Below are 26142 nucleotides of genomic sequence, written 5' to 3'. Positions count from 1 at the left end.
ACAGCTTGAATTATTAATTGCATAAATTTCCCATGTTATTTGCATAAGTTTCCAGTAAAACTGCTCGGGTTATTATTGCGGTAGCTAAAAGCGGTACTGCTTCAGGCTGCGGTTATTTATGTCTGATTTTACTTCTTCTAGAGTTACAAGAAATCGGAAAATAGAGCGTTCTTGCTAAATACTAGCCTGTTTACAGAGTTTAGAGAATAGAAGTTTCATTATAAGGAAGTAAATATATTGGATACATGTAAGAATATATATCTATATTTGTAGGAAAACAAACACCAATGGAAAAGTACTGTCATCTGGTATACAGAATGCTTAACATATAAAAAACAGGTCCACTGTCCAGAAAATACAGATATAGTGGATTTCCACTACAAACCCCTCTTGAAACTATCTGTTTCACTAAACTAACTACACTTAGTGTCCCTACTCTGCACCACATTAATCCTCAACCATTGACCCTAGATCTGCAGTGTGTTGTAGACTGGGGCTAACGCTGCCACGGGGGGTTAGGATTAGAGATGAGCGAGCGTACTCGTCCGAGCTTGATGCTCGTTCGAGTATTAGGGTGTTCGAGATGCTCGTTACTCGTGACGAGCACCATGCGGTGCTCGACTCCATTACAGTTCCTTCCCTGAGAAATTTGCGTGCTTTTCTGGCCAATAGAAGCACAGGGAAGGCATTACGACTTACTCCTGTGAAGTTCCAGCCCTATCCCACCCCCCCCCCCCTGCAGTGAGTGGCTGGGGAGATCAGATGACACCCAAGAATTTAAATCTGCCCCGCCCGCGGCTTGGCACAGATGCACGCTGACAGACATCAGGGAAAGTGCTGTTGATGCTGCTGCTGCTATAGGGAGAGTGTTAGGTGTTATTTCAGTCTTCAAGAACCCCAACGGTCCTTCTTAGGGCCACATCTGACCGTGTGCAGTACTGTTGAGGCTGCTTTTAGCAGTGTTGTACTTTTTTTTTTGTATATCGGGCGTGCAGACCATAGCGTCCTCAGTCTGCAGCCATTTTACAGAGTATAGGGGCAAACTTTCTGCGCAAAAGGCAAAAGCTGATTGCCTGCAAGCCGAACTTTTCTCCCCCCACCATGCTTCAGGTTTTTATACCTGTCCTTTTCTTACGATTTATCTGTTTCTACCTACAGGTTCTTAACTCCTGTCTTAATGAGCATAACTTTATTTACATATGCAACAAAAATTTCCATGCATATTCTGCTCTCCATCACAACATATGTAGCTCATTATTTTTATCGTCCTTTTGTAACAGGCTTATTTCTGTTCGTGCCTGCTTGTTAGTTAATGTTTTACATTTCAGATTTGCTGCCTTTTTGTTCCCTCTGTACAAGCTTACAAACACTTCTAAAGATGCCTATAAAAATTTGCTCCCAAAAGGTTAAGGGATTGAATTCCCCCTTTAAAAGAGCTATGGTTTAGAGAGATGCTAAAACATCTAATATAGACATATTATGTCTTTAGGAGATGCATTTCGCCCAGCATACATGCCCTAAATTTACAAATAAACATTACCCTCATATTTTCTCATCAAACGCCCACAGAAAAACATGCTGCAGTATTAATAGCCCTTAGATACAACTTACGTTTCTCCCTCAAAGAGCAAATATCAGACGAGAGAGGTAGATACCTGATCTTACTGGGAACAATCAACGATACCTCAGTGACACTAGTCAATGTCTATGCGCCCAATAAATCACTGATCTCTTTTCTAAATAAATTAATTTAAAAAATCAAAAAGGCTCTCATAGGCAAATTAATCATCTGTGGAAACTTCAATATCATCCCGGATAAAAGAGCAGACTCCACTGCACTCACTAGAACCACAGCGGAACTACACCCTTGGTTACATAAAGAGTGCCTTTATGATACCTTTAGATGCCTTAATTCTTCCTCAAAAGAATTTACCTTCTATTCCCTAAGACACAAGACACATTCAAGAATTGATCTGTTCTTGCTGAATAGAGAGACCCTCACCTCAATCACAGATTCCACGATCGGTACCACTGAGTGGTCAGATCACTCGCCTATTTACCTGAAGATCAACATTGGCGCCCCCTGTAACTTTAGCAGAATCTGGCGTAACGATGTCCACCTATTTAAGTCATTAGATAATCAAAAACTAATCAACAATGCATTAGCGGAATATTTTTCTACAAAGGCCACCCCAGACATAAATAACTTTACTTTATGGAACGCCCACAAGGCGGTTATAAGAGGAGTTTTGATTAAACTTAAAATCCAAGAGAGGAAAAACAAATGAGCAAAGATGGACCTACTGTCGTGGAATTCCTTTGTGAGTCCACGGCCTACTCAAAATAGGAAATGTTTGCACCCTTCCAGATTGAAAGTTGGGAGACTGTGCACACAGCCTGAAGCAATCACACTGACACAAGTTCAGCATATGAAAACTTCCTAACTTCCTTTATTTATGGGCATGTAGCCTCTTTTATAAAGTTTAACATATCTGCCCTTTTGTGGCAGGCCAAAGGTTACATAGATACAACGTATTATCTGATTATTGGATAAGCGTCTTCCTTCATCCGGTCATCTGTTATTGCCCGTCACGTGGTAGCAGTCCGGAGAGGGCAGAAGGAGACGAATGGGTTGTCTCACACCCCACGTGTGGATAGTCCGATATGATTGGAGGTTACAGCTTGAATTATTAATTGCATAAATTTCCCATGTTATTTGCATAAGTTTCCAGTAAAACTGCTCGGGTTATTATTGCGGTAGCTAAAAGCGGTACTGCTTCAGGCTGCGGTTATTTATGTCTGATTTTACTTCTTCTAGAGTTACAAGAAATCGGAAAATAGAGCGTTCTTGCTAAATACTAGCCTGTTTACAGAGTTTAGAGAATAGAAGTTTCATTATAAGGAAGTAAATATATTGGATACATGTAAGAATATATATCTATATTTGTAGGAAAACAAACACCAATGGAAAAGTACTGTCATCTGGTATACAGAATGCTTAACATATAAAAAACAGGTCCACTGTCCAGAAAATACAGATATAGTGGATTTCCACTACAAACCCCTCTTGAAACTATCTGTTTCACTAAACTAACTACACTTAGTGTCCCTACTCTGCACCACATTAATCCTCAACCATTGACCCTAGATCTGCAGTGTGTTGTAGACTGGGGCTAACGCTGCCACGGGGGGTTAGGATTAGAGATGAGCGAGCGTACTCGTCCGAGCTTGATGCTCGTTCGAGTATTAGGGTGTTCGAGATGCTCGTTACTCGTGACGAGCACCATGCGGTGCTCGACTCCATTACAGTTCCTTCCCTGAGAAATTTGCGTGCTTTTCTGGCCAATAGAAGCACAGGGAAGGCATTACGACTTACTCCTGTGACGTTCCAGCCCTATCCCACCCCCCCCCCTGCAGTGAGTGGCTGGGGAGATCAGATGACACCCAAGAATTTAAATCTGCCCCGCCCGCGGCTTGGCACAGATGCACGCTGACAGACATCAGGGAAAGTGCTGTTGATGCTGCTGCTGCTATAGGGAGAGTGTTAGGTGTTATTTCAGTCTTCAAGAACCCCAACGGTCCTTCTTAGGGCCACATCTGACCGTGTGCAGTACTGTTGAGGCTGCTTTTAGCAGTGTTGTACTTTTTTTTTTGTATATCGGGCGTGCAGACCATAGCGTCCTCAGTCTGCAGCCATTTTACAGAGTATAGGGGCAAACTTTCTGCGCAAAAGGCAAAAGCTGATTGCCTGCAAGCCGAACTTTTCTCCCCCCACCATGCTTCAGGTTTTTATACCTGTCCTTTTCTTACGATTTATCTGTTTCTACCTACAGGTTCTTAACTCCTGTCTTAATGAGCATAACTTTATTTACATATGCAACAAAAATTTCCATGCATATTCTGCTCTCCATCACAACATATGTAGCTCATTATTTTTATCGTCCTTTTGTAACAGGCTTATTTCTGTTCGTGCCTGCTTGTTAGTTAATGTTTTACATTTCAGATTTGCTGCCTTTTTGTTCCCTCTGTACAAGCTTACAAACACTTCTAAAGATGCCTATAAAAATTTGCTCCCAAAAGGTTAAGGGATTGAATTCCCCCTTTAAAAGAGCTATGGTTTAGAGAGATGCTAAAACATCTAATATAGACATATTATGTCTTTAGGAGATGCATTTCGCCCAGCATACATGCCCTAAATTTACAAATAAACATTACCCTCATATTTTCTCATCAAACGCCCACAGAAAAACATGCTGCAGTATTAATAGCCCTTAGATACAACTTACGTTTCTCCCTCAAAGAGCAAATATCAGACGAGAGAGGTAGATACCTGATCTTACTGGGAACAATCAACGATACCTCAGTGACACTAGTCAATGTCTATGCGCCCAATAAATCACTGATCTCTTTTCTAAATAAATTAATTTAAAAAATCAAAAAGGCTCTCATAGGCAAATTAATCATCTGTGGAAACTTCAATATCATCCCGGATAAAAGAGCAGACTCCACTGCACTCACTAGAACCACAGCGGAACTACACCCTTGGTTACATAAAGAGTGCCTTTATGATACCTTTAGATGCCTTAATTCTTCCTCAAAAGAATTTACCTTCTATTCCCTAAGACACAAGACACATTCAAGAATTGATCTGTTCTTGCTGAATAGAGAGACCCTCACCTCAATCACAGATTCCACGATCGGTACCACTGAGTGGTCAGATCACTCGCCTATTTACCTGAAGATCAACATTGGCGCCCCCTGTAACTTTAGCAGAATCTGGCGTAACGATGTCCACCTATTTAAGTCATTAGATAATCAAAAACTAATCAACAATGCATTAGCGGAATATTTTTCTACAAAGGCCACCCCAGACATAAATAACTTTACTTTATGGAACGCCCACAAGGCGGTTATAAGAGGAGTTTTGATTAAACTTAAAATCCAAGAGAGGAAAAACAAATGAGCAAAGATGGACCTACTGTCGTGGAATTCCTTTGTGAGTCCACGGCCTACTCAAAATAGGAAATGTTTGCACCCTTCCAGATTGAAAGTTGGGAGACTGTGCACACAGCCTGAAGCAATCACACTGACACAAGTTCAGCATATGAAAACTTCCTAACTTCCTTTATTTATGGGCATGTAGCCTCTTTTATAAAGTTTAACATATCTGCCCTTTTGTGGCAGGCCAAAGGTTACATAGATACAACGTATTATCTGATTATTGGATAAGCGTCTTCCTTCATCCGGTCATCTGTTATTGCCCGTCACGTGGTAGCAGTCCGGAGAGGGCAGAAGGAGACGAATGGGTTGTCTCACACCCCACGTGTGGATAGTCCGATATGATTGGAGGTTACAGCTTGAATTATTAATTGCATAAATTTCCCATGTTATTTGCATAAGTTTCCAGTAAAACTGCTCGGGTTATTATTGCGGTAGCTAAAAGCGGTACTGCTTCAGGCTGCGGTTATTTATGTCTGATTTTACTTCTTCTAGAGTTACAAGAAATCGGAAAATAGAGCGTTCTTGCTAAATACTAGCCTGTTTACAGAGTTTAGAGAATAGAAGTTTCATTATAAGGAAGTAAATATATTGGATACATGTAAGAATATATATCTATATTTGTAGGAAAACAAACACCAATGGAAAAGTACTGTCATCTGGTATACAGAATGCTTAACATATAAAAAACAGGTCCACTGTCCAGAAAATACAGATATAGTGGATTTCCACTACAAACCCCTCTTGAAACTATCTGTTTCACTAAACTAACTACACTTAGTGTCCCTACTCTGCACCACATTAATCCTCAACCATTGACCCTAGATCTGCAGTGTGTTGTAGACTGGGGCTAACGCTGCCACGGGGGGTTAGGATTAGAGATGAGCGAGCGTACTCGTCCGAGCTTGATGCTCGTTCGAGTATTAGGGTGTTCGAGATGCTCGTTACTCGTGACGAGCACCATGCGGTGCTCGACTCCATTACAGTTCCTTCCCTGAGAAATTTGCGTGCTTTTCTGGCCAATAGAAGCACAGGGAAGGCATTACGACTTACTCCTGTGACGTTCCAGCCCTATCCCACCCCCCCCCCTGCAGTGAGTGGCTGGGGAGATCAGATGACACCCAAGAATTTAAATCTGCCCCGCCCGCGGCTTGGCACAGATGCACGCTGACAGACATCAGGGAAAGTGCTGTTGATGCTGCTGCTGCTATAGGGAGAGTGTTAGGTGTTATTTCAGTCTTCAAGAACCCCAACGGTCCTTCTTAGGGCCACATCTGACCGTGTGCAGTACTGTTGAGGCTGCTTTTAGCAGTGTTGTACTTTTTTTTTTGTATATCGGGCGTGCAGACCATAGCGTCCTCAGTCTGCAGCCATTTTACAGAGTATAGGGGCAAACTTTCTGCGCAAAAGGCAAAAGCTGATTGCCTGCAAGCCGAACTTTTCTCCCCCCACCATGCTTCAGGTTTTTATACCTGTCCTTTTCTTACGATTTATCTGTTTCTACCTACAGGTTCTTAACTCCTGTCTTAATGAGCATAACTTTATTTACATATGCAACAAAAATTTCCATGCATATTCTGCTCTCCATCACAACATATGTAGCTCATTATTTTTATCGTCCTTTTGTAACAGGCTTATTTCTGTTCGTGCCTGCTTGTTAGTTAATGTTTTACATTTCAGATTTGCTGCCTTTTTGTTCCCTCTGTACAAGCTTACAAACACTTCTAAAGATGCCTATAAAAATTTGCTCCCAAAAGGTTAAGGGATTGAATTCCCCCTTTAAAAGAGCTATGGTTTAGAGAGATGCTAAAACATCTAATATAGACATATTATGTCTTTAGGAGATGCATTTCGCCCAGCATACATGCCCTAAATTTACAAATAAACATTACCCTCATATTTTCTCATCAAACGCCCACAGAAAAACATGCTGCAGTATTAATAGCCCTTAGATACAACTTACGTTTCTCCCTCAAAGAGCAAATATCAGACGAGAGAGGTAGATACCTGATCTTACTGGGAACAATCAACGATACCTCAGTGACACTAGTCAATGTCTATGCGCCCAATAAATCACTGATCTCTTTTCTAAATAAATTAATTTAAAAAATCAAAAAGGCTCTCATAGGCAAATTAATCATCTGTGGAAACTTCAATATCATCCCGGATAAAAGAGCAGACTCCACTGCACTCACTAGAACCACAGCGGAACTACACCCTTGGTTACATAAAGAGTGCCTTTATGATACCTTTAGATGCCTTAATTCTTCCTCAAAAGAATTTACCTTCTATTCCCTAAGACACAAGACACATTCAAGAATTGATCTGTTCTTGCTGAATAGAGAGACCCTCACCTCAATCACAGATTCCACGATCGGTACCACTGAGTGGTCAGATCACTCGCCTATTTACCTGAAGATCAACATTGGCGCCCCCTGTAACTTTAGCAGAATCTGGCGTAACGATGTCCACCTATTTAAGTCATTAGATAATCAAAAACTAATCAACAATGCATTAGCGGAATATTTTTCTACAAAGGCCACCCCAGACATAAATAACTTTACTTTATGGAACGCCCACAAGGCGGTTATAAGAGGAGTTTTGATTAAACTTAAAATCCAAGAGAGGAAAAACAAATGAGCAAAGATGGACCTACTGTCGTGGAATTCCTTTGTGAGTCCACGGCCTACTCAAAATAGGAAATGTTTGCACCCTTCCAGATTGAAAGTTGGGAGACTGTGCACACAGCCTGAAGCAATCACACTGACACAAGTTCAGCATATGAAAACTTCCTAACTTCCTTTATTTATGGGCATGTAGCCTCTTTTATAAAGTTTAACATATCTGCCCTTTTGTGGCAGGCCAAAGGTTACATAGATACAACGTATTATCTGATTATTGGATAAGCGTCTTCCTTCATCCGGTCATCTGTTATTGCCCGTCACGTGGTAGCAGTCCGGAGAGGGCAGAAGGAGACGAATGGGTTGTCTCACACCCCACGTGTGGATAGTCCGATATGATTGGAGGTTACAGCTTGAATTATTAATTGCATAAATTTCCCATGTTATTTGCATAAGTTTCCAGTAAAACTGCTCGGGTTATTATTGCGGTAGCTAAAAGCGGTACTGCTTCAGGCTGCGGTTATTTATGTCTGATTTTACTTCTTCTAGAGTTACAAGAAATCGGAAAATAGAGCGTTCTTGCTAAATACTAGCCTGTTTACAGAGTTTAGAGAATAGAAGTTTCATTATAAGGAAGTAAATATATTGGATACATGTAAGAATATATATCTATATTTGTAGGAAAACAAACACCAATGGAAAAGTACTGTCATCTGGTATACAGAATGCTTAACATATAAAAAACAGGTCCACTGTCCAGAAAATACAGATATAGTGGATTTCCACTACAAACCCCTCTTGAAACTATCTGTTTCACTAAACTAACTACACTTAGTGTCCCTACTCTGCACCACATTAATCCTCAACCATTGACCCTAGATCTGCAGTGTGTTGTAGACTGGGGCTAACGCTGCCACGGGGGGTTAGGATTAGAGATGAGCGAGCGTACTCGTCCGAGCTTGATGCTCGTTCGAGTATTAGGGTGTTCGAGATGCTCGTTACTCGTGACGAGCACCATGTGGTGCTCGACTCCATTACAGTTCCTTCCCTGAGAAATTTGCGTGCTTTTCTGGCCAATAGAAGCACAGGGAAGGCATTACGACTTACTCGTGTGACGTTCCAGCCCTATCCCACCCCCCCCCCCTGCAGTGAGTGGCTGGGGAGATCAGATGACACCCAAGAATTTAAATCTGCCCCGCCCGCGGCTTGGCACAGATGCACGCTGACAGACACCAGGGAAAGTGCTGTTGATGCTGCTGCTGCTATAGGGAGAGTGTTAGGTGTTATTTCAGTCTTCAAGAACCCCAACGGTCCTTCTTAGGGCCACATCTGACCGTGTGCAGTACTGTTGAGGCTGCTTTTAGCAGTGTTGTACTTTTTTTTTTTGTATATCGGGCGTGCAGACCATAGCGTCCTCAGTCTGCAGCCATTTTACAGAGTATAGGGGCAAACTTTCTGCGCAAAAGGCAAAAGCTGATTGCCTGCGAGCCGAACTTTTCTCCCCCCACCATGCTTCAGGTTTTTATACCTGTCCTTTTCTTACGATTTATCTGTTTCTACCTACAGGTTCTTAACTCCTGTCTTAATGAGCATAACTTTATTTACATATGCAACAAAAATTTCCATGCATATTCTGCTCTCCATCACAACATATGTAGCTCATTATTTTTATCGTCCTTTTGTAACAGGCTTATTTCTGTTCGTGCCTGCTTGTTAGTTAATGTTTTACATTTCAGATTTGCTGCCTTTTTGTTCCCTCTGTACAAGCTTACAAACACTTCTAAAGATGCCTATAAAAATTTGCTCCCAAAAGGTTAAGGGATTGAATTCCCCCTTTAAAAGAGCTATGGTTTAGAGAGATGCTAAAACATCTAATATAGACATATTATGTCTTTAGGAGATGCATTTCGCCCAGCATACATGCCCTAAATTTACAAATAAACATTACCCTCATATTTTCTCATCAAACGCCCACAGAAAAACATGCTGCAGTATTAATAGCCCTTAGATACAACTTACGTTTCTCCCTCAAAGAGCAAATATCAGACGAGAGAGGTAGATACCTGATCTTACTGGGAACAATCAACGATACCTCAGTGACACTAGTCAATGTCTATGCGCCCAATAAATCACAGATCTCTTTTCTAAATAAATTAATTAAAAAAATCAAAAAGGCTCTCATAGGCAAATTAATCATCTGTGGAAACTTCAATATCATCCCGGATAAAAGAGCAGACTCCACTGCACTCACTAGAACCACAGCGGAACTACACCCTTGGTTACATAAAGAGTGCCTTTATGATACCTTTTGATGCCTTAATTCTTCCTCAAAAGAATTTACCTTCTATTCCCTAAGACACAAGACACATTCAAGAATTGATCTGTTCTTGCTGAATAGAGAGACCCTCACCTCAATCACAGATTCCACGATCGGTACCACTAAGTGGTCAGATCACTCGCCTATTTACCTGAAGATCAACATTGGCGCCCCCTGTAACTTTAGCAGAATCTGGCGTAACGATGTCCACCTATTTAAGTCATTAGATAATCAAAAACTAATCAACAATGCATTAGCGGAATATTTTTCTACAAAGGCCACCCCAGACATAAATAACTTTACTTTATGGAACGCCCACAAGGCGGTTATAAGAGGAGTTTTGATTAAACTTAAAATCCAAGAGAGGAAAAACAAATGAGCAAAGATGGACCTACTGTCGTGGAATTCCTTTGTGAGTCCACGGCCTACTCAAAATAGGAAATGTTTGCACCCTTCCAGATGGAAAGTTGGGAGACTGTGCACACAGCCTGAAGCAATCACACTGACACAAGTTCAGCATATGAAAACTTCCTAACTTCCTTTATTTATGGGCATGTAGCCTCTTTTATAAAGTTTAACATATCTGCCCTTTTGTGGCAGGCCAAAGGTTACATAGATACAACGTATTATCTGATTATTGGATAAGCGTCTTCCTTCATCCGGTCATCTGTTATTGCCCGTCACGTGGTAGCAGTCCGGAGAGGGCAGAAGGAGACGAATGGGTTGTCTCACACCCCACGTGTGGATAGTCCGATATGATTGGAGGTTACAGCTTGAATTATTAATTGCATAAATTTCCAATGTTATTTGCATAAGTTTCCAGTAAAACTGCTTGGGTTATTATTGCGGTAGCTAAAAGCGGTACTGCTTCAGGCTGCGGTTATTTATGTCTGATTTTACTTCTTCTAGAGTTACAAGAAATCGGAAAATAGAGCGTTCTTGCTAAATACTAGCCTGTTTACAGAGTTTAGAGAATAGAAGTTTCATTATAAGGAAGTAAATATATTGTCATCTGGTATACAGAATGCTTAACATATAAAAAACAGGTCCACTGTCCACTACACAGATCCACTGTCCCGAAAATACAGATATAGTGGATTTCCACTACAAACCCCTCTTGAAACTATCTGTTTCACTAAACTAACTACACTTAGTGTCCCTACTCTGCACCACATTAATCCTCAACCATTGACCCTAGATCTGCAGTGTGTTGTAGACTGGGGCTAACGCTGCCACGGGGGGTTAGGATTAGAGATGAGCGAGCGTACTCGTCCGAGCTTGATGCTCGTTCGAGTATTAGGGTGTTCGAGATGCTCGTTACTCGTGACGAGCACCACGTGGTGCTCGACTCCATTACAGTTCCTTCCCTGAGAAATTTGCATGATTTTCTGGCCAATAGAAGCACAGGGAAGGCATTACGACTTCCTCCTGTGATGTTCCAGCCCTATCCCACCCCCCCTGCAGTGAGTGGCTGGGGAGATCAGATGACACCCAAGAATTTAAATCTGCCCCGCCCGCGGCTTGGCACAGATGCACGCTGACAGAGATCAGGGAAAGTGCTGTTGATGCTGCTGCTGCTATAGGGAGAGTGTTAGGTGTTATTTCAGTCTTCAAGAACCCCAACGGTCCTTCTTAGGGCCACATCTGACCGTGTGCAGTACTGTTGAGGCTGCTTTTAGCAGTGTTGTACTGTTTTTTTTGTATATCGGGCGTGCAGACCATAGCGTCCTCAGTCTGCAGCCCTTTTACAGAGTATAGGGGCAGTACTGGTGAGGCAGGGTCAGTGGTACAGGGAAAGAGGTATACTGGCTATATAGGCAGTGGACGTTTTGCAAAAACATACTGTATTTGGGCTGCCTGTGACCGTCTTCAGTTTACTGCGTGTCTGCTGGGGGTAGCAGTCGCTAATTAATACTCAGCTAAGCGTTACAGCAGGCTTGCGCATAATTGTTTCCTGGCTCTGCTCTGCATTCCGTAACATCATTGTCGTCATACCGCCACAGGGAAACAGTATACATTATATCCGCTGCATACGGTGTCTCTGGTTTTTCACCTCACCATTTTAAAAAATTGAGGCAAAATACTTAAGGACTACCACTGGGCTTTGTCCACTTCACTGGTTCTGCACTGTGAATTCCAGCAGCTCAGTCATACGCACCTAGGTCTCACTACAGGCTTGCGCATAATTGTTTCCTGGCTCTGCTGTGCGTTCCGTAACATCATTGTCGTCATCCTGCCACAGGGAAACAGTATACATTATATCTGCTGCATACAGTGTCTCTGGTTTTTCACCTCACCATTTTAAAAAATTGAGGCAAAATACTTAAGGCCTACCACTGGGCTTTGTCCACTTCACTGGTTCTGCGCTGTGAATTCCAGCAGCTCAGTCATACACACCTAGGTCTCACTACAGGCTTGCGCATAATTGTCTCCTGGCTCTGCTGTGCGTTCCGTAACATCATTGTCGTCATCCCGCCAGAGGGAAAGAGTATACATTATATCCGCTGCATACGGTGTCTCTGGTTTTTAACCTCACCATTTTAAAAAATTGAGGCAAAATACTTAAGGCCTACCACTGGGCTTTGTCCACTTCACTGGTTCTGCGCTGTGAATTCCAGCAGCTCAGTCATACACACCTAGGTCTCACTACAGGCTTGCGCATAATTGTTTCCTGGCTCTGCTGTGCGTTCCGTAACATCATTGTCGTCATCCCGCCAGAGGGAAACAGTATACATTATATCCGCTGCATACGGTGTCTCTGGTTTTTCACCTCACCATTTTTAAAAAAAAAAGGCAAAATACTTAAAGGGGTTGTCCCGCGAAAGCAAGTGGGGTTATACACTTCTGTATGGCCATAATAATGCACTTTGTAATATACATCGTGCATTAAATATGAGTCATACAGAAGTTATTCACTTACCCACTCCGTTGCTGGCGTCCTCGTTTCCATGGCGCCGACTAACGCTGCCTTCTCCTCCAATTAGACGTGATTGCGCTGTGCGGTCGTCTGCTCTGCTAATGGGGCTTCTCCGGCGTGCTCGCGCCGGAGCGCTGGTCTGCGCATGCGCAGAAGACCTCGGCGGCGCGAGCACGCCGGAGCGGCCCCATTCAACAGAGCAGAAGACCGCACAGCGCAAGCGCGTCTAATTGGAAGAGAAGGCAGCGTTAGTCGGTGCCATGGAGACGAGGACGCCAACAACGGAGTGGGTAAGTGAATAACTTACCTCCGTTTCCGAGCGCAAAGCGTCTGCCTTTATGCTTTGCAGGGAACTTCTCAAGATGCATAGCAGAGGAATGGTGACGCTAATGATTGCAGCATCGCCGCTCACCACCTGGGTAGACTCCTCAAATTTTCCAAGGACCTGGCAGATGGCTGCCAACCAGGCCCACTCTTCTGTAAATAATTGAGGAGGCTGACTCCCACGGCGCCGCGCAAGTTGGAGTTGGTATTTCACTATAGCTCTACGCTGCTCATAGAGTCTGGCCAACATGTGGAGCGTAGAGTTCCACTGTGTGGGCACGTCGCACAGCAGTCGGTGCACTGGCAGATTAAACCAATGTTGCAGGGTCCGCAGGGTGGCAGCGTGCGTGTGTGATTTGCGGAAATGTGCGCAGAGCTGGCGCACCTTTCCGAGCAGGTATGACAAGTGGGGGTAGCTTTTCAGAAAGCGCTGAACCACCAAATTAAACACATGGGCCAGGCATGGCACGTGCGTGAGGCTGCCGAGCTGCAGAGCCGCCACCAGCTTACGGCCGTTGTCACACACGACCATGCCCGGTTGGAGGCTCAGCGGCGCAAGCCAGCGGTCGGTCTGCTCTGTCAGACCCTGCAGCAGTTCGTGGGCCGTGTGTCTCTTCTCTCCTAAGCTGAGTAGTTTCAGCACGGCCTGCTGACGCTTGCCCACCGCTGTGCTGCCACGCCGCGTGACACCGACTGCTGGCGACGTGCTGCTGCTGACACATCTTGATTGCGAGACAGAGGTTGCGTAGGAGGAGGAGGAGGGTGGTTTAGTGGAGGAAGCATACACCCCCGCAGATACCACCACCGAGCTGGGGCACGCAATTCGGGGGGTGGGTAGGACGTGAGCGGTCCCAGGCTCTGACTCTGTCCCAGCCTCCACTAAATTCACCCAATGTGCCGTCAGGGAGATACAGTGGCCCTGCCCGCCTGTGCTTGTCCACGTGTCTGTTGTTAAGTGGACCTTGGCAGTAACCGCGTTGGTGAGGGCGCATACAATGTTGCGGGAGACGTGGTCGTGCAGGCCTGGGACGGCACATCGGGAAAAGTAGTGGCGACTGGGAACCGAGTAGCGCGGGGCCGCCGCCACCATCATGCTTTTGAAAGCCTCTGTTTCCACAAGCCTATACGGCAGCATCTCTAGGCTGATCAATTTTGCAATGTGCACGTTTAACGCTTGAGCGTGCGGGTGCGTGGCGTCGTACTTGCGCTTGCGCTCAAACTGTGGCGCTAGCGACGTCTGGACGCTACGCTGAGAGACATTGCTGGATGGGGCCGAGGACAGCGGAGGTGAGGATGTGGGTGCAGGCCAGGAGACGGTAGTGCCTGTGTCTTCAGAGGGGGGTTGGATCTCAGTGGCAGGTTGGGGCACAGGGGGAGAGGCAGTGGTGCAAACCGGAGGCGGTGAACGGGCATCGTCCCACCTTGTGGGGTGCTTGGCCATTATATGCCTGCGCATGCTGTTGGTGGTGCCTCCCCAGCTGATCTTGGCGCGACAAAGGTTGCACACCACTGTTCGTCGGTCGTCAGGCGTCTCTGTGAAATACTGCCACACCGTATAGCACCTTGACCTGTGCAGGGTGGCATGGCGCGAGGGGGCGCTTTGGGAAACAGTTGGTGGATTATTCGGTCTGGCCCTGCCTCTACCCCTGGCCACCGCACTGGCTCGGCCTGTGCCCACACCCTGACTTGGGCCTCTGCGTCCTCGCCCGCGTCCACGTCCTATAGGCTTACCCCTACCCCTCAGCATGGTGTATTACCAGTGATTTGATTTCCCAGGCAGGAAATAAATTGGCGCAAGCCTGCTGTTAAACGTAGCTGGCTGCGTATGATTTGTTTACTATCTCCACCCACCACACACGTACACAGAACGCTGAGGACTGACAGAGGCAGAGCACATAGATTTTTTCCCTTTTTTTTAAAAAGAAAAGGCCCACTGACTATATTCAATCAGATAAGAAATCTGTTCCACAGAAATGCAGTTATATGAAGTGCAGCAGAGCGGAGACTTTTCACAGGCAGCAAATAAATTGGCGCAAGCCTGCAGGACAAATTGAATGTTTCCCTTTTTGGGAAACGGAGGGCCCACTGACTATATTCAATCAGATAAGATATGTGTTGCACAGAAATGCAGTTATATGAAGTGCAGCAGAGCAGTTACTTTTCACAGGCAGCAAATAAATTGGCGCAAGCCTGCAGGACAAATTGAATGCTTCCCTTTTTGGGAAACGGAGGGCCCACTGACTATATTCAATCAGATAAGATATGTGTTGCACAGAAATGCAGTTATATGAAGTGCAGCAGAGCAGTTACTTTTCACAGGCAGCAAATAAATTGGCGCAAGCCTGCAGGACAAATAGAATGTTTCCCTTTTTGGGAAACGGAGGGCCCACTGACTATATTCAATCAGATAAGATATGTGTTGCACAGAAATGCAGTTATATGAAGTGCAGCACAGCGGAGACTTTTCACAGGCAGAAAATAAATTGGCACAAGCCTGCAGGACAAATAGAATGTTTCCCTTTTTGGGAAACGGAGGGCCCACTGACTATATTCAATCAGATAAGATATGTGTTGCACAGAAATGCAGTTATATGAAGTGCAGCAGAGCGGTTACTTTTCACAGGCAGCAAATAAATTGGCGCAAGCCTGCAGGACAAATAGAATGTTTCCCTTTTTGGGAAACGGAGGGCCCACTGACTATATTCAATCAGATAAGATATGTGTTGCACAGAAATGCAGTTATATGAAGTGCAGCACAGCGGAGACTTTTCACAGGCAGAAAATAAATTGGCGCAAGCCTGCAGGACAAATAGAATGTTTGGGAAACGGAGGGCCCACTGACTATATTCAATCAGATAAGATATGTGTTGCACAGAAATGCAGTTATATGAAGTGCAGCACAGCGGAGACTTTTCACAGGCAGCAAATAAATTGGCGCAAGCCTGCAGGACAAATAGAATGTTTCCCTTTTTGGGAAACGGAGGGCCCACTGACTATATTCAATCAGATAAGATATGTGTTGAACAGAAATGCAGTTATATGAAGTGCAGCACAGCGGTTACTTTTCCCAGGCAGGAAATAAATTGGCGCAAGACTGCAGGACAAATACAATTTTTCCCTTTTTGGGAAACGGAGGGCCCACTGACTATATTCAATCAATAATATATGTCTTCTGGCCCTGCCTACACAATTCTCTCCCTGTAGTATTACTGCAAGGCGCAATGCTCTGCAGACAGCCGATTTTGAAAAGAAAAAAATATGCAACACTGCTAACAGAAGCCTGCACAGTACTGCACACGGATAGATGTGGCCCTAAGAAGGACCGTTGGGGTTCTTGAAGCCTACACTCACTCCTAACACTCTCCCTACCTAAGCACCACTTCTGTCCCTGTAGTATTACTGCAAGGCGCAATGCTCTGCAGACTGCCGATTTTGAAAAAAAAAAAATTGTGCAACACTGCTAACAGCACCCTCCACAGTACTGCACACGGATAGATGTGGCCCTGAGAAGGACCGTTGGGGTTCTTGAAGCCTACACTCACTACTAACACTCTCCCTACAGCAGCTCCGGCACCAGCAGCACTTTCCCTCAGCTAACTCACAAGACATCTGAGGCGAGCCGCGGGAGGGGCCGACTTTTATACTCGGGTGACATCTGATCGCCCCAGCCACTCACAGCAGGGGGGTGGTATAGGGCTTGAACGTCACAGGGGGAAGTTGTAATGCCTTCCCTGTCTTTCAATTGGCCAGAAAAGCGCGGTAACGTCTCAGAGAGGAAACTGAAAGTAACCGGAACACCGCGTGGTGCTCGTTAAGAGTAACGAGCATCCCGAACACCCTAATATTCGCACGAATATCAAGCTCGGACGAGTACGTTCGCTCATCTCTAATCCTTATACTAGATGTCTATTTGCAGATGTATTTCCATGAGATTTCTTAGCAAGCTATAATTGACATCAAAAACCAGCAGCGTACATAGTAAACACTGATGATTCAAGCCAGTGAGGATGTCATTGGGTGTTAATAGTGCTATGTATTGATGGGAGAGACATCTTTTTCGACAGCTACAATTAGCGCTGACTAGCAAAAGCCCTTTCCTTCAGCATTTATAGACTTTTTAAAAAGGAAATGTCCCACATACACATATCAGAATAATCAAATAAAAGATACAGATGGTGTGTTCTGCGGACATTATTGCATGTTTCTATTTTATTGCATAGCTCGCAGATTATCTTATGAGTGCATTTTAAGCTTCTTTACAGATGATTTTAAAGGAAATTATTTACTAGTGCACCATTTTATTAACGAGAGATTCCCTGATCCCTAGCGCCGATGCCCAAGGTCATGTATTTATAACATGACATGCCAGGCTATGCAATAGCTGATTTACTACTTGCTGACCCTCACAGCCTCTAATTCACATTTTAGTTAGCCCTAAATAGACCTTTTTGTGTTTAATCAATCATAGCTGTGTAATCATTGCTAGACATGTCAGCCCACCCACCCCCCACTACTACACATGCCCCTTGCTAACAGCTGCGTAATAATGGAGCCAACTCTTCATTCTACTCTTGAACTCTGTCACGGGAGAGGACCCCTTTAAAATATAACCTTTATTAAATACAATTTAAAAACTTGAAATCTGTTTTTTTAGGACCAGTAGCAAAAGACAAACAAACATGTATCAAGTGAGGCTGATGCAAGAAAATTGCATCACCCACGTGCATATACACTAGCGGTAGGCTATGTACTATCTTCAGCACCTACAATAAAGGTCCTGACAATAGCCTACAGAACTCTCCCCTTCACCTATGTAATAATGACTACAGTGCCAGTGTGAGCTTGTTCCTGGCAGCGTAAAAGAGCTGATTACTATATATGTCTCCACCTCTCTAAAAGTGCAAAATCGTGAGTAACCACCCTGCCGGGTAAAAACAGCAATCGTATATAGAGACTGCACGATTCATCATAGGTGTGAGGTGTTGCAATGCTTAAATAGGGGCAGTGAAGGTCTGGTAGATAACCCCCTTTGTTTAGGAATATTCAGGACTGGGTATACCGACAAAAGTGTGGGGTCAGCATATAACACGACCTAAAGTGGCTTAACCCCTAGTCTGAGAAGTCAACTCCAAATGGAGATAAGGAAAAAGTTTGAGTGGCAAATCGAATTTCTGGTTCAAACTCAACATGGATGATGAGTTCAGTGAGATGGACCAGCAAGTCGGTTTGCTAAAGGGTTCAGATTTGGTTACAAAATGTAATTCATATTTAGAATCTGAACCCTTTAGTGAACCGACTTGCTGGTCCATCTCACTGAACCCATCATCCATGTTGAGTTTGAACCAGAAATTCGATTTGCCACTCAAACCTCTTCCTTATCTAGATTTGGTACATTATATATATATATATATATATATATATATATATAGAGAGAGAGAGAGAGAGAGAGAGAGAGAGAGAGAGAGAGAGAGAGAGAGAGAGAGAGAGAGAGAGAGAGAGAGAGAGAGAGAATGAGAATGAATGGATTATTACACCAATTCTATTGTGGCGTCTACACTACATATATGATATAAAGTCGTGATACAAAGTCCAGGGGAAAGTCAGTAATAATAGTGTCAATAGCAATAATGTCCTTATGTGTTTCGGAGAGAGGAGTGAGTGATGAAGTCTCTGGCCATACATATATATACCTGGAATGACAAACAAACATGGGTAAGCATAAAAATACATTAAAGATCACAAAAACATAAAAAAAACACAAAAATATAAAAACAATTAACATATGACAATTAATTCTACTCTGACATCAATGACAAAACAGCCTTCAAATATGAGGCATATTGGCATATTCTAAATTTATCCCTATAGCGGACATGGTCGCCAGTTCAATAATTCACTTTAATTCATGTTTTTTTAACAGTAAGCATCGGTCGCCTCCCCTGGGTAACAATGGGATATGGTCGATCACCCTATATTTAAACTGGCTGATTGCATGCTTATGTTCCACATGGTGTCTGGAGACCGGCAATTCCATTTTTTTTGTCCTGATTGTGCTTCACTATTCGCGCCCAAACCTTCATAGTGGTCTCTCTGGTGTATCTTAAACCACACGGGCATGTGATAAGGTAGATCACAAATGATATTTTATCTTCACTCCTTTTCAGCTCCTTCTGGCAGCTGAAGATGGCCTAATAGAAGTCTATAGAAGTGTCCATAGATGTCTATGAGACCCATCTTCAGTTATCAGATGTAGCCTAAAAGCAGTAAAGACAACTAAAGAGGAACAAGCACTTGGATGAGCACTGTAGCCCCCACTGTCTGTCTAACATGTCAAAAGTTTTTCAAAAGTGGTTACTTTTTAAATTTCTACACTGTCTATTTTTTTCTCTCTTCAAAGTTTTAAAGTCCTCTAAAAGTTTGTTGCAGAAGGCCTTAATTAATGATTCTTTATTCTGTATAGCGTGAAAATTGCCTGCTGATTTGAAGCCCTTAGTAAATGAATCCTCTAGAATATTAGTAAATCAGATTCTCTACCTCAACATGTGAAGTGGCTTTTGTCATTTGAAGTACAACAAACAGTATTCTATTTACATTATTTTACAATGCCTTTAATAAAAAAATGTCTCCGAAAAAAATGCATAAGAGAGGTTAGAAGTCTCTCCTGAAGATTTTTGGGTTCCTTGGGTACCTAAGGAAGTAAGTCTAGTATCCTCAGGTCCTTCATGAGGCCTATTTAAGCCCAAAGGACTTGTCTTCAGTGTGTTACTCTGTTGAGCCTTTCTGTTGATCATTTTTTCAAGGCTTTCCATGTTCCTGTGGGAGTTACTATTAGTGAAAGTGTAAATTCTGGTTTTCCCCAAGATAGAGACCTAAAGGATGGCTGAGTTTTAAACCTTTGGCTGGACCTGTATGAGAGAAGCCTATTGGAATAATCAATCACCTCCTCTATATTGGATCTACTGTCTACACTTTTCAATTGTGTGGGCATACACTTGTTTTCATATGTCCTAAGTGGATTTGCATTCTTCTTCATATTTTTACCGGGATATTCTGATGGTCCGGGTCAGCCTCATGTAATCTTCTAAATCCTGTTCCAATTTACCAATCTTTAAAACAGTATTTTTAATTCAAATGTATTCATGTATCTAAGAGTATATTCTACATGACTTTTTTGACTTCATGATATCAATTGCATCAATTTCATTAACCCCTTAAGGAACAGGCTGTTTTGTACCTTATGGACGAGACAATTTTTAGGGATTTTACGCATGTGGTGGTTTTACTGCTCTATTTTGTTTCTTTTAGCTATCAAAATTATTGCTGAGTTTTTTTTTTCCGTGACATATAGGTCTATTTTTTAATATCTTTTTTACTGACAATTTTTCCGCTTTTTAGTTTTATTGGGGGTAAAAAGCTAAATAAAAATTTTTAACATGTCTAGTTATTTTTTTTAAAATGAGTATATTTACACTAAAATAAAGTATGGGTATGGGTTCCTCATCTTATTTCGGACATTTTGATATATAATATGTATGGTTTTAGATTACAGGGCGCTTATAGCGGCGTTTTTGCTTGGCATCGGCTTTGGGTTATTTTCTTTTTTATGTATATATTTTTGCTTTATTCTAGAATTTTGTTTTACTGATGTATGTAATTATGTTTTTACTATCTATGTCCCCCATGACGTCATATAAGACCTCTGGAGGACAGTCACATTTTTTTTTATTTGACACTTTCCCACTGTAGCTGGGGCATCCATAGGAGCCCCAATTTACAGGGGAAAACAACCCCTGTAGTGACATTAGTCACTGGCACAGCTGCCCAGGGTCTAGTATGACTCTCCAGCTCTGCTGTAGCAGGGATCCCCCGCGTTTACGTTACACTTCCGCTTTCACTGTCTAGTACAGTGTTCATTGAGCGCTGTGTACTCAGGAAAGCAGAAGTCAAAAAGGGATAAAAACCCCTCCTGCCTTCTCCTCAGGGTTTTCATCTGTCACTAACAGCTGATAACCTGTCCTGCCCCTGATTGATTGCAGAGCCAGGAGGCTTAAAGCACCGCCGTAATTTTACATACGGCTAAGCTTTAAGCCCAGAACCAGGCACCGTAAATTTACAGTGCCTGGTCCTAAATGGGTTAAACATTAGATTGCTGTTATTTTATAATTTATTTTAAAAAGGTATCCACTAGAGATGAGCGAGCACACTCAGATAAAGCAGTTACTTGAGCGAGCATCGCTCTTCTCGAGTGACTGCTTACCGGTCCAAGCAGGCTCTGGGGGTGAATGGAGTTGGCGGGGGGGGGGGAGAGATCTCTCTCACACACACCCCCCCCTCCCTGAGCCTGCTTGGACCAGTAAGCAGTTACTCGAGAAGAACGGTGCTTGCTCGAGTAACTGCTGTATCTGAGCGTGCTCGCTCATCTCTAGTATCCACCTATTCTGAATGGTGGATCCTGTATTAACTACATATAGGTGTTACCTTTCAGTATAGTCTTTCATGTGATGTTAGTGAGATTACTGCAGCAAAAACAATTTCTACAGATCAGGAAGTGACAGACTAATGTTAGGCTTCAGTGGGAAAAATGCAGGATTTCAGGACTTTAAAAAAATACATAGACTGTGATCGGAAATTTAAAAAAAAACACCAACAATTCTTTAAAAATATATTTAACACAAAAATGTTATTTATGTCATAGGTCACTTTATGATGGCACACTCACTTTAATCTAAGGTGCTAGTTCCAAAATGTATACAGTACAAACGTACATTGGAGCTGGACCGAGTGCAGACCAACAATAAGGGTAATACAGTGGGGTATAAGATGGCAGTCAATGGTGGCTCTGCTGCTACCTGAAAATGTGGAAAATCATTATCTGGGCCAGTATGCCACATGCAATGGTAAAAATAAATAGGCAGTTGTTATAGCCTGCTACCCACGGAGTCTGGTAGGGAAAGATGTTATTTTGTAGTGATGCCAGCTTGCATACGGGTAGGGACTCGTTACGAGCAGAAACAAAAATACAAAAAGTGGAGAACTAAATAAAAATGGGTGCAGTAGTCTTTGCTTGCCTGCAGTGTTGTGTGGTACCTCAGTGCACGATGTTGATGATGGGAAGAGACTCCAGGCCACAGACTTTAGATGGTAAATCAACTCAACTCTTGATTTGCATGAAGAGAGGATCAGTCTAGACTTAAAGTGATGACACGGTTTACATTAAATTCACTTGACATAGATGAACACTTGGAATTACACTTCCCAACAGTGACTATGTGTGAACTTTTCTCAGGGGCTTAACACAAAACTTTATACTGGTATACTATGCTTTAACTCCCAGCTTTTCTCCCTGGCTTTGACTTGTGCCTTGCATATCATTTGCTGGCTTGATTTCCTTTTCTTTCTTCTTCTGTCCCTTTTTTTCTCCTTTCTCTTCTGTCCTTGCTAACAATTCTTGTGCTTTAGTACTCACACTTAAACGTTCTAGCTTCCCAGCACACTGGCTTTGGAGTAAAGATGGTTCCCTTCTTCTTCCCTGGTCTCTATTTCTGTCTGTCTTCCTTCAACTATCTCCAGGACTAGACTCAGTAACCCCACCACTCTCTACCTTTTATACATTTTAACTCAACCAATCCTAAACTAGGGGAAATCTGATTATCCAATCCCTGTAATAGCTAGGGGTGACCGACAGGTGTGAAAGCAGGTTAGGGTGCATTCTGCCTACTAATGCAGCTGTAGGTTATAGGAACACATCTAATTAACACATTTAAAGTCACATACACACAATTTCACACATTTAAAGATATATACACATTTTCCAAAAGGTGACTATAGCAGTGATGTGGGACCCTAACTCTGAGGTACTACAGAGGTAGTAGGTAAGCCTTACTATGGAGCCAGTCCCTTATCGGCATGTGTTTTGAAAACCAGAAGTGTGTGGCCAGAGGTTCACTGTGTACCATCAGCCTGATATGTGATGCGGTACAGCAGATGTATTGTCTAGTGCTGCTGAGAGCAAATAAAAAAGGTAAGTGTGTTCCACAGAGGGAAGTAATAAAAAAATGAGAAGTCTCATTCATTTATGACTCGCTCCGGGAAAGGGGGGCACATTGAATAAGATGATGGTGCTAAAAAAGGGGGAAAATAATCATATATTAAATAAATAACAGCATATCTATTACAAATATAGATATGCATTAAAGCTTATAAAATTACGGAATTATAATAGTGTCAGAATTTAGACATGTTACAGTATAGCAGCGGGAAGAAATTTGTTTCCAGAAATATTGGAAGAATTCTATACAGGCTTCATTGCTCATCTACAAGCTAGAGGAAGATCTTATAGTGCTGTTCTTTTTACCTTCATTCTCTGAGATTCAGTTATCACAATATTAACCTTTGAACTGCAATATAAACCTTTGAACTGCAATATTAACCTTTGAACTGCAATATTAACCCTTGAACTGCAATATTAACCTTTGAACTGCAATATTAACCTTTGAACTGTCATAATGGAAATCCATGTTTCATCAGGACCCCCCTATTTTTATCATATTATATTTTTTGATCTATTGAAAATGTTTCAGCTATTGTTCTTTTGTTTTCCATTCTTGTCATTTCTCAATAAATGTGAATATTACACATCTTTGGATCTTGCATATAACATATTTCATAATTTCTCTCTATGATATTAAGGTGAGAGAAACAGAAAATCTATTCAGAGCCTCCCAACATCCCGGTCTTCCTCAGGTTAGTAACAATATATTAATGGCTAATCATTTACATCATACAAACTCATCAATAGGGTAGTATATTAGAACAGAGAATATTCACTACAGGTCATTTACTTTCTGCCCTATTAACTTTAGTGTTTTGAAGATAACTTTAGAGGAAATAGTTCAGTAGTGTCATAGACAAGATATAAGTAATGGATAGCTTTAGAGATGAGGGAACCTACTCGTTTCGAGTAATTACTCGATCGAGCACCGCGATTTTCGAGTATTTCAGTACTCGGGTGAAAAGATTCGGGGGGCGCCGGGGGGCGGGGGAGGCGTGGCGGCACGGGGGGTAGCAGCGGGGAACAGGGGGGAGCCCTCTCTCCCTCTCCCCACTGCAACCCCCCCCCACTCACCCACGGCGCCCCCCGAATCTTTTTGCCCGAGTACGGAAGTACTTGAAAATCGCGGTACTCGGGCGAAAAAGGGGCGTGGCCGAGTACGCTCACTCATCTCTAGATAGCTTGTATTTATATCTTTCAGAAAACCTTCCTATATTAGTTAGAATTTTATGCAATCAGTTAGTAATTGACAGTTTGATATCATTTCCTCGTTATTCTTGTTCAGGACACCTTCAGTTCTTCTGGTTTTAAAATACTGTATTATAGAGTTAGTAGGAAGTAGTTGTCCCCTTTTAGTTTCTCCATCACTTACACAAAGTACATTGGGGTTACAAAGGGCCTTTTTCTCTAAAGGACTGAGCATATCCATGTGTTATAAGAATAGCCATTTGAGCTTAATGTGTAATTCTTTATTTTCTGCGTGGTGTCACTGCTGATAAAGTAAACAATTTGTACCAAATTATTTCACAAATTATAGCTAAAAAATGGGAGTTAAAGGAACATGAAATCCTGTGATTAGTTTATCCTCTTAGATCTCCTTGTGTAAATATACCCCATGCTTAAAGGATCTGAAGTGTGAGAAATAGAGATGACCAAGTGTACTCGCTAAGGCAAACTACTCGAGCGAGTAGTGCCTTATGCGAGTACCTGCCCGCTCGTCTCTAAAGATTCGGTTGCCGGCGGGGAAGAGCGGTGAGTTGCGGGAGTGAGCAGGGAGGAGCGGGGGGGGAGAGAGTGAGATCTCCTCCCCTGTTCCTCCCCGCTCTCCCCCACCGCTTTCCGCCCCCCGCCGTCACCCAAATCTTTAAAGACGAGCGGGAAGGTACTTGCATAAGGCACTACTCGCTCGAGTAGTTAGCCTTAGTGAGTATGCTCGCTCATCTCTAGTGACAAACATTTCACAGCTTCAATTTACTGGAAACTTTTTAAAGTTATGACTGTATGTGAAGGGCGCAAATTAATGTTAAATGTTGGTGCATTACAGCAATTATGAGCAAGTCAGGTCTACCTGGATTGCCTTCTAGGACGAGTGCTGATACATGATTTGAGACTCTTTCTTTCTTTCCTTTTTCTTTCTTTCCTTTTTCTTTCTTTCTTTCCTTCTTTCTTTCCTTCTTTCTTTCCTTCTTTCTTTCCTTCTTTCCTCCTCCTTTCCTCCTTCTTTCCTCCTTCTTTCCTCCTTCTTTCCTCCTTCTTTCCTCCTTTCCTCCTTCCTTCCTCCTTTCCTCCTTCTTTCTTTCTTTCTTTCTTTCTCTAGATGACAGGGTTCGTCTCACTGGAGTAGAAAACAACTGCTCAGGAAGAGTAGAAGTGTTTTTCCAGGGAGAATGGGGAACAGTCTGTGATGATGATTGGGATATCAAGGATGCAGAAGTCGTCTGTCGACAGATAGGATGCGGCTCCGCTGTGAACGCCACTACAGAAGCTATGTATGGAAAAGGAGCAGGTCCCATATGGCTGAGTGAGGTGCAATGTAAAGGATATGAGCAAGCTCTACAGGATTGTTGGGCTAAACGCTGGAATAAAAGTGATTGTCTCCATAAGGAAGATGCAGGAGTTATATGTCTTGGTATGGGCAAGTCTTAATATGTCTAAATGCCTCAGGCAATTATCAAACTCTTTGAGTTAGACTTCATATCCTGTTATCAATACATTATAGATCAATGAGTAAAGAGATTTAGTAGGTATCATGGATCGGCTTCTGTAGATATACGAATAATATAATATGATAGATCAGGTTATATATTACACAACAAATGAATCTGCTGAATAGGAATCTATTTGTACTTTGACCATTACTTCTGATTCTGTCACTTGTAGGTCCCGACAACAATGTTACTCCTACTGCCCTGAC

General features: G+C 42.8%; 1 protein-coding gene across 1 annotated transcript in view; it reads left to right on the top strand.

Annotated features, from left to right (window-relative positions):
- LOC136571905 (scavenger receptor cysteine-rich type 1 protein M130-like) overlaps positions 1-25874 on the top strand; it is a 221109-nt gene extending 195235 nt beyond the window's left edge. Inside the window, exons 8-9 of the mRNA XM_066572522.1 lie at positions 23867-23920; positions 25546-25874. Coding sequence (XP_066428619.1) covers positions 23867-23920; positions 25546-25874 — 383 coding nt within the window. The remainder of the gene's footprint in view (positions 1-23866; positions 23921-25545) is intronic.
- Positions 25875-26142: the final 268 nt, after the last annotated feature.

The sequence above is a fragment of the Eleutherodactylus coqui genome, chromosome 6, assembly GCF_035609145.1.
Source record: "Eleutherodactylus coqui strain aEleCoq1 chromosome 6, aEleCoq1.hap1, whole genome shotgun sequence".
NCBI classification, from domain to species: domain Eukaryota; kingdom Metazoa; phylum Chordata; class Amphibia; order Anura; family Eleutherodactylidae; genus Eleutherodactylus; species Eleutherodactylus coqui.
This window is presented reverse-complemented; position numbering and strand designations above follow the sequence as displayed.